The following is an 18,452-nucleotide window of genomic DNA, read 5'->3' as shown; positions in this document are numbered from 1 at the left end:
GGTAAGGTTTCTAGTCTGCTGAAAAACAATTTATTTAGGTCTTTTAGAATTTTTAAAATTTTAAATTAGTAAAGGTAAAATTGTACTTTGGTCCTCTTAAAAATAATAAAAAATTAATTTAATCTTTTAAAAATTATAAAGATATAAACTATTAAAAATTAAAATTTAATTTCGACCCCTTAAAATAATTTCTGGCTTCACCCTTGACTTTAATATTCCTTCTTATGGTTTATGCTATATTATTCAATTAATATTATTTTCAAAAAAGTATTTATAAGATAATATATGAAAAACATTTTAAAAGATATTAAATACATAGTATAAAATAAGATCCACAAGTAAAACAAGAAACAAATTTATATGATATTGTAAAATTAGGATAGCCGGACATTTTCATAGCTTGATACCTCATTTATTATAATATTAATATAATTATTTGACTCGGTATGTAACACTTCATTTAATTTAGGAAAAGTTATAAATAAAATATTTATATTTTAGAAAGAAATTATAAATTTAAGTTTAAAAAAAAAAGGGAATTTACATTTATAATTGAAATTTCCTTTATAATTTTTATTAAAACAAAAAAATATTTGTCAGAGACATATTATTTTTTAATAAATTGAATGAATATATTATTTGTAAACCTTTTAATATTTTTTTTGAATAATTTCATTATAGATTCTGGCCATATCTGTTCTTTTTGACACAATATCTCAAATTATTTATAGCCCATTCACAACCCATAAATAAGAGGATAATACGTTTCAATATACTCAAATCCACCATAAACTGCAAATAGATTTTAGCCATCTGTTTACCTTAAACTACGAAGAATTAGGTTTATATCATATAAATCCATCGATTCAATTATTATATAAAATGGTTGGTTAAATCAATTAAATTAAAAATTAATTGAATTAATCAAACTAATTGTGCTCACCCGAATTTACTTAAAACATTATAAAAAAATCCTGAATTGATTGGGTTAATTATCCCGCACAAATACTTAAAATTAGGTATTATATAAAAAAATAAATCGAAAAAGAGCAATTACCTTGGAATTTATCCAACAAATATGAGGGGCTCCAGTCCAACTTATGGCGGCATAAATAGGATAGGATTTGTGTTGGGCTCTGTTTGTGAGGATGCCACAAACATCAAGCCCACCAAAAAGCTACATGCTTTTCTGACCTTTGCAAATTGCCTGCCGAGAGAGCAGAGACTTTGGAGAGAGATGGACAACAGCAGCGAGTCGCCTGCTACAACCCTAAACTCAAACAATGGAGGAGAACCCATAATGGAAGAACATAAACCTAAGCTGGTAGTAATAATGGGTCCAACTGGCTCTGGAAAATCACGTTTAGCCATCGATTTAGCCACCCATTTTCCTATCGAAATCATCAACGCTGATTCCATGCAAGTCTATCAAGGTCTTGATGTCCTCACCAATAAAGTCCCCCTCCGTGAACAAAATGGTATTGCCTTCATATCTCTCTCTGTCCATATTTATATTTTGTATTTTTGTTTGGAGAAAACTTTTGTTAACAACTTCCCTAATTTTTGTAGGAGTGCCACATCATCTTTTGGGTACTGTTAGCTCAGATGTGGAATTCACGGCTAACAAGTTCAGGGATTCTGCTATTCCTGTGAGTTCTGCTTCCTTTTGATTGTTTTCTTATGTCTTTTCTTTTACATGTATGGTTGTATGTGTTTTTTTCCCAAGCTTTTAATTATGTCTTGTTCCTTTTGGTACTAGCTTATTTTGTTTGCTCAAAACTCAAAGCTTTGCAATGAAGTAAATGGTTGCAACGAAATTCATAATTGATTAAGAATGGATAATCAACTACTATAACTCATTTTTTAACTTAATTGCTATTAGAGGGATCTCATCCATTTTTTTTATTTGAACAAATTTATGGTTTTTAAAAAAAAAAAATTAAATCTTCAGAATTATGTTTCCTTTTGTATCTGGTGGAAAGTCCTAGAGCACTTTTGCTCGCTTGTCTATAACTTAGGAAGTGATACAATTCCTTGAGACTTAAGGTTGACAAAGCTCACATAACTGGTTTTATTTGTATGGCAATTATTCATGTTAAATACTTTTCTATGTTATTGTTTGCTATCATTAATTCTCTACTTAATTTGTGCTACTGTACTTTCAGATTATTAGTGACATATTATCTCGCAACCATTTGCCAGTCATTGTTGGAGGCACCAATTTCTATATTCAGGTAAGCTATTTTTTTTTTCCCAATATGATTAGTCCTCTTTAGCAAACTCTGGTGGAGTTTCTACCACTAGTATAGTAAGCCTTCTTGTGTATGAAGACAGTTTTAATCCTTTTGACTAATAATATGCTAGAATCAAGTGTTTCTTTAACAAACATATATTTGTTTTAATACTTTTTGTTTATTCTGTGCTGAGGCTTCTTGTATTTCATCTAACAAATTTAATGCTCAACAATGTTCTTCCTGGAAGGGCAAGCATTTTCTATCATAATATCTTTTTCATTGATTTCTAGCACTCAAATTAATCATTTATGTCCGGTTCCAAGGATGCTCTCATCTCTCTATGTCTGCCTGTCTGACTATCTTTGTTCATTTCTTTCTTTGTAGTTGTCTCTTCCTATTTATTTAGAGTCCAAGCAAATTAACTTTTAGTCTCCTGCACTCAATTATGAAATTTATATTTAAACCCTTGTTTGCAGGCAGTTGTGAGTTCGTTCCTTCTTGATGAATCAGTAGAAGATATGTCTGAAACCTACTCAAGGGACCATCCTGGTATGTAGGAATCCTTGTGCTTTGGATCATTCCGAGTTACTAGTCTAGTCACATTGTTTGAATTGTCACAGGAAATGAGCAGACCAATCATATGCCTGACATCCTTGGAGACAGTTGCAATTATAGCTATGATCTTCTTAAAGAACTTGATCCAGTTGCAGCAGACAGAATTCATCCAAATAATCATAGAAAAGTAAGAATCAAATTTTGATTTATATGGTAAGCTTACCTACGTATAATTGCTGTATAGCTTATTAAAATCAATAATTGCTGTATATCTTATACCTACCTACCTATAAAAGCACAAGTTGATAATGAATTATATTTTTGGCTGCTTGGATTTGGCAGTATATTTTGCCACAGCAGTTATTGGTTGAAAGCTTGATTTCTTACTTGTTTCAGTTTAACTCAGCTAGTTAGATGTAACCGAATGCTCAAGAGTCCTACTGTGGACCTTGTTAGACAAACCTGAAGTTGAGTTCTTGAGCTATACAAAGCACAAGTCGATAAAACATTGCTTTGTTAATTGAAGTTTTCGAAATTTTTAACTAAGATATAACCATGCATACATTCATGACATTTGTTCAACTTGCAGATTAATCTATACCTTAGTCTTTATGCTCGTTCTGGTGTTCTTCCCAGCAAACTTTATCAGGGAAAGGCTGCAGAGGTTGGTGGTCCTTGATTCATGTTTATGCTTCTTGTTTACTTGTACCTACTATAAAGTTTTAACTTTATCTTCTTTGTCTTTGAATTCTTTTACGACACATCTATTGCTGTTTTGATTTAGCAAGACCAAACAGAAACCATTGAGATCAAACTAATATTTCTTGAGAGGGAGACGGCACTTAGTTGACCTACTTGCTTTTGAATTTAAATTTTGCATGTGGCAGGGCAGAACTGGGGCCGAGTTGATAATTCTAGATATCGTTGCTGTTTTATATGCATCGATGCTGCCTTACCTGTGCTGGACCAGTATGTGGAACACAGGGTAGACTGCATGATAGATGCTGGTTTGCTCAATGAAGTGTATGACATTTACAATCCAAATGGAAATTATACTCTAGGTTTGCGACAGGCCATAGGTGTTCGAGAATTTGAGAATTTTCTTCAGGCTTACTTTTCTGACAGCTTGGATGATGAGACAAGTGATTCTTCTGATGGAACTCTTCTAAAGCTGTCAACAAGGATTGATGATAAATTGTTCAAAGAAAATACTAGGGGAATACTAAATTCCTCTTGTGATAACCCCCAAAAAGTTCTGTTAGAAGAAGCCATTGACAAAGTAAAAGCAAACACCCGGAGACTTGTTCGTCGTCAAGTAAGTCTATCTTGTCGCATTATTCATGATTTTGGTTGACCTGAATCACTGTTGGAACCTTTTGGAGACTTGAGTCTTTTGAATATGCATAGTTCCACTAATTTGTAATATTTGACCAGTTTTTAAAATGGAAATCAGTTGTTTCTGGAACTCAAATAAGTCCATACCCTGAATCGATTAAGATGGAGGCATTGTAGCAGTTTGGTGGCTATATGTAAAATGTGTGTAATTTATTAACAGTAAAATGGTTGTTTTGCAGAAAAGGAGGGTCAATCAACTTCAGACATTGTTTGGATGGAATATTAGTTATGTTGATGCAACAGAATCTATATCAAGTACGCTCTTGCAGCCGATCCCATTTCATATATTTACTTTTTCAGCGAGAATATTATCTTCTCTGTTATTGGGTGAATCATCATTATGAATAATCGTGTCTCTATATTTCAGAGAAATCAGATGAGTGTTGGGCAGTGCAAGTGGTTGGACCTGCTGTGAAAATGATTAGATCATTCCTCAATAAAGATGATAGTAATGGGCAAACTCCGGATGGTGAAAGTAAAACTTCAACGGATACAGTCCAGAGGGACTTGTGGACTCAATACATATGCAAGGTCGGCTACAACTGAAACAAATCTGTCTGTACAATTTTCATTCTCCTTTGCGTGTTAGAATCTGCTGGCTGTAAAGATTAAGGTTCCAGTTTTTGATAAAATTGAGCTTATGTAATTATTCTATTAACAGGCCTGCGGAGATAGGATACTAAGAGGAGCCCATGAGTGGGAACAACATAAACAGGGTCGTGGGCATCGAAAACGGATGTTGAGCCTTCGAAAGTCTCGAAGTTCCTCACTGGCATAGATCAGCAAGAGGAACATCTGAGTTTGTAACATTTACTCTTTTCCAACAGGATACCATTGTAGCCTATTAATTTGTGATTCCAAGAACCAAAATTGTAGACTCTCATGTTTTACATGAATCTGATTTATGTGGGTAGTTTGTCATTTTAGTGTTACAGCTTAAGCTTCAGTACCTTTCTGGTCTTTTTCAGGACATACATCCAGGTTCCAGAGCTCTGTCAAAATTATCTGATTGTTTGCTTCGCATTGCTTATGTTTTTCATGCATAGGTCCTTTGAACAAATAGGCAGGGTTGAGAAACTGATTAACCAACATCATGAAAAACATGTATAATCAATTTCATAATATTTATGTTCTAAAAAATAAAATTATAGTAACATAGCCTTTCACATCAAATATATATGCAGCAGAAAATCCTAGAAGATGTTAAACCTACTTTTGACTTTGTTTATTTCACATTAACCGATGAGACGTGATTAGGTTAATTAGCTGCCTTAATCAAAAATGGTCCCATCCAAATAATCCTGTCTGCCATTCCACTATAGCAGCAAAAACAGCTGGTTCAAAACATCCAACAATTTTCATCAACATACTCTTTACATGCAGATTTCATCTTTGGGTTCTAATTTTGTGAATTTTAATCTTTCTACTTTTTTAGATTCATTCTTTAACTAGCTAGAATACTGCAAAAAGGGTGTTTAAAGGAAAAGCACTGGACAAAAGATGACTGAAAAACGAAAATGGAGGTCCATGTGAAAAGAAAATAAAATAAAAGGTGAAAGAAAAAGGGCCATTTCTTCCCATTGTAATCACAAGCATGCCATAGTTTACCAAAAGGAGACTTAAGCAGGTTCTTTGTTTTTATACCTTCTTATCTCCTCTGATCATCAAAGGCACCATCTCCCATTAATTTCATTCACATCATCTGAAAGGGACAAACAAAGCAAAAGCAACAATGGAAGAGATCCTGCAAATATTCAAGAAACTCAAGCTTCAATATTTGCTCCTTTCCCACATGCTCCTTTTTACCACCTCCACTGCCCTAAAAACAGCTCCCACATTCCACTGTGGTAACCTTCAGCTTCAAACACCTTTCTTGGCTCAAAATTCTACCAACTTCTCCCCATTAAATCTCATGACCAGATGCAAATCTCAGAAGCTATATTTCAGGACCTCTCTGGGTCTTTTCCCCATCTCTTCCATTGATTACACAAGTAAAACACTAATAGTGTCTCACACTAGTTGTTCTTCTTCAGAGCATTTTGTATCCCCAGCACTCCTTTCAGCTGGTTTCCCTTCTCCTCCTCTGCCCAATTCACTCTTCTTCAACTGCTCACACAAAACCCACCCCACCGCAGCGTCTTTTATCCACAACTGCACTCGCTTCCACATGTGTGGAGAGGCTGCTTCTGAAGTTCAACTGCCCTTTTCATGTCTACTTGTTAAAGATATTGAAAAGCTTGACCCTGGCTTTCATCCTAAAGATTTGAGTTGCTCAGGTTACAGGAGGGTTTATAGAAGGTCTTTAAGTGAGGAAGACTATGAAGGAGTTGATTTGGGGTCAAGGATTTCATTCGACATTCCTGACCATGTACCTAATATGTGTAATGAATGTAAGAAGCCTAATGGCAATTGTGGTGTTGGGTTGAAGTGCATTTGTCATGCTAACGATTGCAGTAAGTACGCCCCCTCCCCCTCAATGTTTCTATTTGATCTATATTGCATTATTTTGTTGTCTTAAAATGTTTTGATTAATTTAATGGTGCTTTCGCAGAAGACAAGGTCCTTTCAGCTGCCACATCACTCGACACTGGTATAAGTTTCCTATTTCCCTTATTTTCCATCATTGTTCAGATGAATTTCCGGATGATTTGAGCAGTTCCAGAACATGAAATGCAGAGAACAGACACGGATCTTTTTGCTCTCCTTCCTCATTATGTTTTATATGTATTCTTATGTTTCTACAGAACGGGTCGTATGTTTCTTGTCATCTCTCAATGCACATATACATAAAGCTAGTTTGGGCGTCCTTCATGAAATGATCTTGATGAAAGCAAACCTTACACCTTTATAAGTACATGGTTATGTAGTGAGAACCACATGCTTCATCAATTGGCCAAAGTAGTTAGCATTTAATCTCTCGTGGTTTTATGTAACATAAGCTATGTAGCTCAAAAAATGCAGGACAAGGTTTTGCATTCATTGCTCTACATCCAAAAAGTTAAGTAAAAAGATGTGAAGATGATATGATGTTAATCAATCATGGAAAAATCATCCATTGTTGATTTACTTGGTTGACTTGAATAGGATAGCTTTCATCCAAATTTTGTCAACAAATTAAATCTTCTTTTGAATGAAGATGATTGATTGTCAACACAATTCAAAATGCACTTTACAACTTTGTAGTTCTGGACATTTCCTGGTAGCTGGAAGTAAATGTATCTGTCCTGAAACCAAGTTTGTGATTGCCCTTGTGAGTAGTGATTTTAAGGTTTAAACTTTACAATTAAATAGCTAGCTTGTACAACAACACATTTGGTTCATGTTTATTGAACTTTTCATATTTCTTAGAGTGTCCGTGTTCAACACATGTTACAAACACATGAAAAATCTTAAAAAAATTTAATTATAATTGTGTGAGATACATATTCATATCTAAGACTCACACTCGAATCTGAGCCATATAACTCTTGATTGCATTTGATATTTCCTGCTATGCTTTCTCAAAGGGTAGTAAAACAAAATTAATAGCCATACAAATAACGATCAAGATTATAAAAACTACATTGATGGAAAATAATTGAACAAAACAAAAGTAGAGATGATGGCTATTTTGTGAGGGATATTTGACGACCTTCAAGCAACTCTGAAACAAAAGGAGAAATGGAGTGGGTGCATTCATTTCCTTTTGAAATAAAGGTTCAAGTTTTGAATGATGAAAGGGTCAGTTTCATTAGGTAAATGAGAGAATATTGATATGATATTAAATATAACAAATATGATGGTTAAAAAAACTGAGATGTTATCAGCTTTAAGTATATGTTAATAAATTTATGTTTACAGGCTAAGCAGACAGCACTTTCCAACTAGCAAAGATAAAGCCCATCAAATCTATTTTCGTTCCAGGCCATGGGTGTCAATGGATCCATCAACCTGTAAAACTCAATGAAAAAGCTGACATGGCTATAAAGCAGAACCAGGAATGGGTTATACTTTTGAAGATTAAAGAACATGGTTTTGGTGAGAATAAGGCTGCCCCTGTTTTTATCACTAAGACATCTTTCCAAGGGTCTGACCCGGCCCCCTTACATCCTCAATGCTCCATTCTTTTGAAGTTTAAACTCTGCATCACCTTAGTTGTCACCAATTTTCATTTTTTTTCTAAATAAGTTTAAGGAAAGAAACCATAGAGAAAGTAGAGAGGAAAGCACTGTGTTGTCAAATTCTTAATTATACTTTTTCAGTTAAAGCTGCAATTCAAAGAGACAGAAAGAAAAGAAAATGGGAAGATGGGTTTTTAAGGTTTGAAGGATACTTCCTCACTCATACTTCCCGTTGGTGTTTCATTCATCATGTTGCAAATGCTTAGTTTCCGATAACATTTTTTGCTTTAGCAGTTAATGTTTTGCCAAGCCAAGACATTAAATTACATAAATTTAATTACTTTCATCTCCATCCCTCACTCTTAAAAATGTACTCATCAAAAAAAAAAAAAACTTTCTTTTTCGTTTTAACACAGCTTCATTGTCTTGGACCCTATGAGCAGTTTTTTGACTTCTAGAGTCCAGCTGGATAACATATTTCAAATGCTCATGTGATGATTAACATCAACTACAAATGTCTGAATAACCCAACAGTCCATCAGATTTTTAGTTTCCATTGTTGCCGGATTAAAATGAAGAATGTAATCCTAAAGGGTTCGCATGGCTTCTTCTGCATAGATAGAGGGTTGACAAGATTTTATATGTCGCCTTATTGGTAAGGAATCGACTCATAAGTTAATGTGCTAGTTGACCAATGTTCTGGATAGAACCTTTGATAAAGACAAATACCAGCTTCTTACATGTTTCTACAAACTCATGGATAAGATCTATATTTGAGTCACAGTGGCACCTAAAATTTCCATGTAATTATTGTATTGCAAGAATGATTGGTTGGATATCTAGTTCCATTGCAAGATTCTTTCGGCAATTTCAAAATTTGGCGACATGCAGAGAGTTGTGAGGAAGAGGGGATTGAGAAGACTATTGGGAAAGTGTAATAATATGGTCATTTGTGTCGTGCCTCTCAAGGTTGATGGATGGTACTTGTAAACTCTTCATATGGATACCATGAAGCCACTTGTCTCACTAAGTGAGACTTACAAAGTCATTAGTGTGCCTTTGATACATGTATTTGAGAGTTACGGAGCACCTTATTGTCGTAAGTTATCTTAGGTAAATTTTGATGTGACTAGATGAGGTCCACGTATAAAACATACAAAAGACAAATTTTAATAACCATGTAAGATGGGGTGTAACTTTATTGATGATGAGTTTTTTATGACAAATCTTTTTAATCAAAATGATTAATATGATAAAAATTTTAGGTGAAATGAAGATATACAAAACAATATTTAAGCTACAATAGAGTAACTAGGCTTCTAGTTTGGTGAATAATTACAAGTAAAAAAAGATTGAAGAAGTTGAAAAGATCAACCTTTCAACAAATTTGAATTTTAGTGATTATTATTTTCAAAATGGATATTAAGTTAGTCCAAAATTGATCTTCTTTTGATGAAAGCCATGAAGGATACAAAAGCCAATGATGTTGATTTTAATGGCTTTTTATTATTTATCAAATTTATGGCGTGTTTCCTGGCAAAAAAAAAAACAATTATGAGTTGTTTTTTATTTGAAATTATCATTAAATCTTAACCACTACAACTAAAAATATAAAAATTATTTCTATAATTTATAGGAATGTTAGCTTCAAAGTGATGCCCCTGTTTGGTAAAGATGTGTAATATATATATTTATATTCAATACTTAAATTAATAAAATACTAATTTAATAATAAAGAAAATGCTTAAGTTTCATGTTTGAACCCACTGTATTCATTTTAGTTTTTCTCATTCAAGTAAAAATATTATTTATTTTACTGATTGGGTATTAACATGGATATTATTGTTAATACATGAGGACGTGAATTCGAGTGTACTAAAGCATATTATCCACTTATTTATGAGTTAGGGAATTAAAAAGAGCTGATATAATAAAAAACTTATAATAAAATTATTAAAGAAAATTATTCATTTAAGAAAGATTAAGAATAAATAAAAGTTGAAATAATGGGATGCATGATCTAAGGTAAGGTAGTTTCATACAAAAATGAGAAATGTTGAAATGTTTCTAAGTACAGAAACCAATCATGATAATTTAATACCTAACCTTGTAACACCCCTTAACCTCAAACCGTCGTCGAAATAGGGTTATGAGGCATTACCAAACCTATCAAACAATTTACAAATGATTCTTAAATAAATAATCAACATATTAAAATAATTCATAAATTCATATAAATTTTACTAATTGATTTCATTCGTTTTTTTTAATAAAAATTTCGGCAGCATTACTGCTTATTTTTACATATAACCCCCTGCAAAATTTCAAACATAACCAACCCAATTCCAGAATTTCAACCAAAGCATTTATATACTTAATCCTACTTGACATATTGACATAACAACTTGATTAATAAAAATCCTATTATCATATCTAATTAACACATAAAACTAATCAAGTCATTTCAATTTGATACCAATGCTATAAAGAACTTCTACCATTTTACTAATATAATCATCAGAACACATAATATCTTACTTTACAACAAAACTATATAACATACCAAAATAACTATTATAATTCCTATGTGTTGGAACAATGGCAGCAGCAAATATCAAACAAAGTTACAACACAGTGTTTGCAAGACTGAAGCAAGAAGAATCGAAGCAAAGAAAGAGCAAAGCAAAGCAAAAATTTTATCAAAATTGAATACTCAGCAAAGTTGTAACTGAACATTCATCATTTCTCATTCAAATTTGAAATATAAAAGAGTTACAATGTACATTGACAGTTACCTAATGTATTTAACTGCCCCAACTAATACAAACCTAATCACTAGCCAAAAACAATCAAATATAGCTGACCAATCAGCCATTACATCAAAAGATCTTATCACTAACTTAAGTTTAACTAGTATTACAAACAAACTAAAATTGAACCAAACCAAATTACATCAGAACAAAACAGCAAAGTTGGTTGCTTCATTCGGTTCAAAAACCATCCGTGCGCACCAAGCAAAATGAGCTGAGCTCGATAGCTGCTGGTCTCGACAGTAGCAAGCTTCTGGCTCCATGTTGCATTGCAGTCCAGCTTTCAACACTATGTGCATGCCACTTTCTCTTTAAGGAAGAAAACATCACCAAATTTTTTATGTCGGAGTCGGGATTGTCCTGGATGCTGAACCGAGACTCTAACCCCTTTTTAACCTGCGTATGGAAATAACCGTATGCTGAGTATTTTATACTCAGTGGTATTACCATAATTCAAATTATAATAGCAATAAAGAATTATAATTACCAAACAATGTAATTATTCGATTTCTTAAATATCAATTAATTTATAATTTTCATTAATTAACAATAACAATATAATTTTAGCTGTTCTTCAATTTCAATCACGTATCACATGTAATAATTTCAATCACTACTTAAATATTGAAGTCATGCCTTTCATTTTCAATCTCATCTTCAATCTATAATTTTTAAATTTTCTCATTTCAATTATTCACCCTATTAACAATTTGGACTTTGATGGATACACGGATTCCAACCCAAACACACCAATACGGCACATTGTGCCTAACGGTACGTAGTACCTGATCAGTATACGACACATAAGTGCCTGAAACGACACACGAGGTGCCTGAGATACGACACATAAAGTGCCTGATCGGTAAAGCCGATAAATCCCGTACTCATCCAAATCCTATGGCATGCCAACTATATCCGACTTAGCCCGACTAGTTAATAGGGTATTTAAATCACATATTACCTTAATTCAATCACAATTTCTCACATTTTCAATTCAATCACTTTTCCACCTTTCAATCGATAATTAATCCACAAATTCACACATTTTCACAACTCAATACATTTCCATTCAATTTAATATCAGTCACAATTCGATTCAAATTCAATTTCCGCTTTCAATCAACAAACAATTCAAATATTAATTCATATCAATTATTTAATTTAATTCACACTAATAATAATAATAATAATAATAATAATAATAATAATAATAATAATAATACTTACCTCACATTCCATTTACCAATCTCATAAATTAAAATTTAACATTTAATAATAAATAACTTGAATTATAGTAATACAAACCCGAATTGGCTCGATTATTCCTCAATAACCTTCTCCTTTCCTTTGTGTGCCGATGTCTCGAGTTCCTTGTTAGCTACGAAAATAATAATAATTTACACCATCATTTACAACATTAATTTATAATAATAATAGAATTTCTATCTAATTTATACTTTAATTCTAATTTAATCCTAACTAAATTTATTTACTTTTCCAATTTAATTCACACTCTATTTCTATTCAAATTTCATCCAAACTAAATTTTATCTACTAATTTTTTTCAACATTTTTCACTAATTTCGAATTTCCCTCAATTTAATCCCTAAAATTCAAAACTTATAGTTTAGTTCACAATTTAATCCTTCTATCAACTCTAACTAGAACTCTATCAAATAAATCATCAATTCCATCATTTATTCAACATAAACCCTACTAAAAAAAATCTATTAACTTTCAAATTTTCAACTTAAATCCAAGAGTATTTCAGTCTAGGGTTCCAAAAAAAAACATCAAAATGAAGAGAAAAGGACTAAATTTAGCTTACTAATTAACTTGAAGCTTAAAAATCTCAATTTCCCCTTTCTTTTCTTTCCTTTTTTTCTTCCCCTGTTTTTCGTCTCTTTCTCTGTTTCTTTTCTAGCTATTCTGTTTCTTTTCTTCTTTGTTTCTTTCTTTTACTTTATTCCTAGTTAATAATAATAATAATATATTTTAATATTATTTACTTAAATGATAAGTAAATATGTAATAATTACTAATATATGTATTTCATTTTTCCACATTTCTTCATAAGCACCATACATTTGTCAATTATTTATTTAAAATATAATAATAATTTAATAATACTAATTTAATAATAATAATTTAATAGCATTTTTTTAACACATAAAAATATCAAATTTTTATACTTATGCGTCTCAAATTTGGCAATTGGCATAATTGTCTATTTAGTCCCTATTATTTTCTTTTAATCTATAATTAAACTTTCACTTCTATTGCAATTTAATCCCTTTTTGCTAATTATTCCTAATTAAGCTAAATTCACCTATCTAAAACTTAATTAAACACACAGCTAGTCTAGTAAATATTTCTAATAATTATTTTCAAACTCAATTTACTAAGACGGAGGCCCGATAATGTACTTTTTCCGATGCTTGTGAATTTTGGGTCATTACAAACCTTATTCACTTGTAGTTAATATTGTAAGTGTATTTAGTAAAAATAAAAGTGGGAGAAAAAAAATAGAAATGATGATAATTCTTAATATAGTTTGACTCTTTTTTTTTTATTTTGTGTTGTTCTTTGGTTTAATATGACAATTATAAATTTTGGTATCCAAAAACAATTGTGTTAACTCTGTAGAATTTAATTTATAATTTAGGGTTAATTTAACGAAAGTTAATTACTAATATCATTAGTTAATTATGAATTTTAAACTTTAAAATCCAAATAATTAACCACTAAAAAGTTAATATTGTTATCTTTGAGTATTAAAATATATAATTTTTGTATATACATGTATCAGATTGGAGCAAAAAATAATACAAGTATTAGAATAAAAAAAAAGTCAAACTCGAATACTAAATTATATATTAAGTCCATAAAAATAAATTATTTTAGATTAAAACGAGAAAAGGAGCAAAATAAAAAAGATGCAAGTAAGTGTCTGCATTTATGGTTTTTTTTTTTTTACATTTAATTTACATTTTTTTTCTTCTTGTTTTCAACTCTATCATGCGATGAAGGGAAATAAATTTAAATTTTCTTTCAACTTTTATATCGTTCTTACCAATAACATCAATAAAAAAAAATGTTTTCTATCTTTTTATTTTTCTTTCTAAGTTCTCAAACAAATTTTAGAGTTGACTTTCTCATAGTTTGAATTTTGAAAGAGGAACTATGATTGAGGTCCATAAAATTGAGATTTGAAGTTAGATATTAAAATTTGAATATCAAATTTACTAAATATTTATTTTTAAAAACCGATTGAACTAAACTCTAAATATTTTACTAACTTTACAATAATTCCCAACAACTACAATAATAAGATTGAGATAAAGCAATAGTGAAGCAGTCTGCACACCCCCAATAATTGACATATCTTTTCACCCAATTGCCATTTTTGTGTTTTGGCTGTTTGGAAACCTCCCTCCAACATTCTCTTTCGTGTGCCATAAAGCAAGCTTGTCTTTACTTTGCAACATTGATTCATGGTGTTGGCCACCCCAATTTATGTTTCTTTGCTTTTCACACCATTCATCTTTTGAGATTTAAGGTTATATATAATGAATGTTCATAAAAAACATATAACGTTACCATGTCTAATTCTGAGTTAATACACAACATTAATGCTAGTCCTTGTGTAGATATCATCTGAACCCATAGTTATAGCTTTGGCATGAATCATGCCAGAATTATGAACCGCCTTGAATTCAAAATCTTTGTTTGAAATGGTCCACAAACATGGCTCTATGGAACTAGGAGAGCTTTGCCACCCGTTCCGGTGTAACTGTCGAAAATCGGACAGTCGCGTATAAAAGGAAAAGTTACATATTTGGAAAATAAATGGAATGGACATGCATCAAATGAACAACTACTTTTAGCAAGGCCATTCAAATTGATCCAGAAATCTTAGTTGTCTTCATTTAAATTTCACATGTAGAAAGGGAAGGGGTGGAGCCAAAGAATTAATGTTACGCTTTTAGCAAGGAAACATATACCTTTGCAATCCTTGGTTCCTGAGGGTCCAATGACGAGCCTTAATATGCGTACTTAAGGGCATCTCCCTTGAGAAAGTTTTGGTTCTTGCTTGTGGACCAAATATTAATTCCGAAGGACCAAGGGGACCATGGACTGCTATTCTTTTATGATAGAAGGTGCGAAGCATGGGCAAGTTCAAGCAAGCCATGCGCATGTTCACGGTTGTTTTCATAGCCATCCAAAGCAAGCTAGAGTTATGATCCACTATATGCCTAATAAACCAGAAAATTTTGTATAATTAACTACCTTATAAAAAGCAAATTCAAATGGAAATATTCTATGGTCAAATTGTTAGTAGACAGTAGCAGGAGATTCCCCACTTTATTTTGTCCTTTTAAAGGCAAAAGCTAGCAATCTTCCTTGATATCTTTCAATATATCCAAATACTTTTACCAAATCTTCATTGATACCCTTCCAAAGAAAAAAAGAAAAGCTTGTTTTGAGATGTCTTTTCTTTTACAGTTTCAATTATTTGAACCTCACAACATTATCATTACGAGCATTATATTCACCGTAATTAATTATCCAAATCTTTATTGCCACAGAAACAAAACCAACTTTTAATTAAAGCTACACTCCACATTCTGCAACACAGAAACTCAAATATTCTGCAGCTCAAGTTATTTTCTTTTCTCTTGTGATCAAAGAATTCAAGTATCTATTCCTTTCAAGGAAAGGGGGAAAAAATTGAGATGAAAAAGGAAGAAATTTGGACAAAAAAACTGAAAATCTAAAACAAAATAAACAAACATGAACAAAGTGATCCGTTTCTTTATGTGTTCTTACAGGCATGAATCAACAAGGAGAATTCAACTCTGTCTTGGTCTTTCTGCACCAACTTCTCCTCCAACCAAAGCCGGCTATCCAAACCACTCCTTGTCCTAAATAAGAACACAGCTGAACCAGTAACAGGATTGAAGAACCAGTCATAGGCATCCCACATCAGATCAACTAACAATCCGTCAACAAATATCGTCTGGTTTCCTCTAAAATTCCATTGCAGCCTCTTTACTCGAATCACCGTCTTCTTATCGATACAAACCGATAAAACCGGGTGCTTTAGGCCTTCATGTTCACCACTGCATCTGATTAGAATATCATGTAAAATGCCTGTATCACAGAATTGAGCCTTGGTGGAATACAGCGTAGTGCCAGAACAATGTTCTTGCCTGGAAATGAGGGAGACTTTAGCAACTGGGGTTGCATTTTTGAACTTCTTGGTGACCGTTTCTTCAGCCATATCGCCTAAAACAAGGCCTATCTCGGAATCAACCATGACTAAAACATAGAACCCATCAACAGGTTCGGGTCCCGTATCATACTTAGCAGTGGAAAGATCCCAAAAGACTTCGATCTTGGAATGATCGGATTCGATCACTTTGTTGCCTTTCTTCTTCCTGAAGAACCTCAAGTTGGTGTTGAGCTTGAAAGATGTTGAAGGGTCATCACCGATGTTAATACTTAGGCCTTGACCGGTGTGGTTCTTGCACCAAGTGACTCGGATCAAAAGCTGCTTCTGGGTTGAAAGAATGAGCCTGTAAACACCCGTGACTGCATTTTGGACTGATGGGGCTAGGCTTGGAGCGATGCAAGCATTGCTCGAATAGCTGGAACATGAAGAATGTGAAACATTTACTGCGTTCTCACTGAAACAAGAAACAATGTCTCTCATTGTATATATCGAAAACTGCAAAAGAAAAAAATGGGTTCCGGATTTCGAGAGGAAAGATCTAAAGCTTTGGAGAGATTTATGTAAAGAAGAAATTTATGTTATGGAAATAAGAGGAAGACAGGCAGCAGCAGCAAGGAAATTTAGGTCCATATGCATGTGTATTAAATAAATATGAATCTCTCTATTTGACCCTTTTATATAATCTACAATAATATAATCAAAGTAAAGAAGCAGGAGAGTGATGCAAGAGAAACTTAAAATAAAGCTTGCTTTGCCAGTTCATCACATATATTAAAAATTGCTAAAGAAGAAATGAAAAAGGCAGAAAGTGAAGTTGGACCTGGTCTAAAATACCACCAATCTTCTTGTGCTTTTAATTTCTTACCCTTGGCTTCTGTGATTATCAATACTTAATAAATTTTCAGTTATATGTATTTAGAAATAACCACCCAATTATAAAAAAAAATAAAAAGTTTACAATTTAGGTACTCATGTTATTTAGTTCGATCATTTTACTCACTCTCATTAAAATTGTAAACGATAAACTGACATAAATTTTTCTCGCAATATCATCTATTTCTTCGAAAACAAAAAAACAAAATTAATATACCATTTTCCCAAAAATGGTGATTCCCCCTAAATCAACCAAACTCATTAGCTTGTAACTATTTTAGAATTGGCACTGGAAACTAATCTCAATTTTGGTTCGGCAACTAAACAATCTTCTGATATAAAAATGAGATTTAAAAGTTTAGGAAGATAAATAAAGTTTAGGGGAGAGTGAAAGGCAAGGAGGATGTGGAAAGATGGCATGCCGGTAATATGGAAAAGGAAATTGTGTAGTTCTGATATAGGCAAAAAAAATATAATTAAGAAAATTAAATTTGTATGGGTTTTTAAAATTGAAAGTAGATTTGGTACTAAAAATGAGATTTGATGTGCGATTGATAGACCCACAAAATGAAGAGTAAATTGAGGGTGAATGCATGATGAAAAAACTCTATCCCTTTTGTTGTCTAGATTATAAATTAAAGCTGTAGCTGTAACATCCTTCAATATCAGAGATACAAAAATAAATAAAAAGCATGTGGTTACAGTTAAGAAGCAACATTGAAATCAATGCACAAGCACCCATGAAGTTAGGGCTTTGGCTTTTAGGTGAAGGTTCAACACTCTTTCTCCTCCTAAACCATCTTAAATATTTTAGAATTAAAAAAAGTGTTACCCCATCCCTTGAATCCTAATAACTCTAGCACTTAAAAGGCTAAAATTGAAGCTCTGTTGAAATATGGGTTAAAGTAGATGCAAATAGCCAAAAAGAAACAACCTAGAATTTGAGTGCTTTAAAAAGTAAAAGAAATGAGAGAGAAAGGGCTGTTTAGAACATGCATTTGGGTTTTATGTTATCATTAGCTTTTTCAACGACGTAATGAAAGACAAGAGTGTTTTTCTTAAAAAAGAAACAAGAAATTGTCATGAAAATGTAGAACAATTCAACAAAACCTTACTTATTTTGTGGTTATGGACCCCAAAAATCGGAGCAAATAAATGAATATTGAATCTGCTCTAGAAATGGGAGCAAAGGTTAATGGATGGACCTCATATTTGATACACCTTATAAAACAACATTTTAAACTTAAAT

General features: G+C 32.2%; 3 protein-coding genes across 5 annotated transcripts; 2 read left to right on the top strand and 1 right to left on the bottom strand.

Annotated features, from left to right (window-relative positions):
• Positions 1–1,072: 1,072 nt before the first annotated feature.
• LOC121220862 (tRNA dimethylallyltransferase 2) lies at positions 1,073–5,105 on the top strand. Its single transcript, XM_041100525.1, has 10 exons — positions 1,073–1,478; positions 1,570–1,649; positions 2,166–2,234; positions 2,711–2,783; positions 2,855–2,976; positions 3,379–3,453; positions 3,682–4,104; positions 4,364–4,439; positions 4,552–4,715; positions 4,846–5,105. The coding sequence occupies exons 1-10, from the start codon at positions 1,079–1,081 to the stop codon at positions 4,960–4,962; spliced, it is 1,599 nt and encodes a 532-aa protein (XP_040956459.1). The 5' UTR covers positions 1,073–1,078; the 3' UTR covers positions 4,963–5,105.
• A 441-nt stretch (positions 5,106–5,546) lies between these two features.
• Positions 5,547–7,531, top strand: LOC107912793 (uncharacterized). 3 transcript variants are annotated; one of them, XM_016841122.2, is made up of 3 exons: positions 5,547–6,641; positions 6,736–6,774; positions 6,929–7,060. In XM_016841122.2, coding segments are annotated over exons 1-3 (765 nt in total). In that variant the 5' UTR covers positions 5,547–5,916; the 3' UTR covers positions 6,930–7,060. The 3 variants fall into 3 exon arrangements, with proteins under 3 accessions (XP_016696611.2, XP_016696610.2, XP_016696609.2); XM_016841120.2 differs by having other exon boundaries at positions 5,551–6,637; positions 6,929–7,531; XM_016841121.2 differs by having other exon boundaries at positions 5,549–6,641; positions 6,736–7,531.
• Positions 7,532–15,651: 8,120 nt separating this feature from the next.
• On the bottom strand, positions 15,652–18,118 carry LOC121220861 (uncharacterized). The gene has a single exon (XM_041100524.1). The coding sequence runs from the start codon at positions 16,808–16,810 to the stop codon at positions 15,911–15,913; it is 900 nt and encodes a 299-aa protein (XP_040956458.1). The 5' UTR covers positions 16,811–18,118; the 3' UTR covers positions 15,652–15,910.
• Between the last annotated feature and the right edge of the window lie 334 nt (positions 18,119–18,452).

This window comes from Gossypium hirsutum, chromosome D09 (genome assembly GCF_007990345.1).
Source record: "Gossypium hirsutum isolate 1008001.06 chromosome D09, Gossypium_hirsutum_v2.1, whole genome shotgun sequence".
NCBI classification, from domain to species: Eukaryota; Viridiplantae; Streptophyta; class Magnoliopsida; order Malvales; family Malvaceae; genus Gossypium; species Gossypium hirsutum.
Note: the sequence above shows the minus strand (reverse complement) of the source record. Positions and strands in the feature narration are given on the sequence as shown.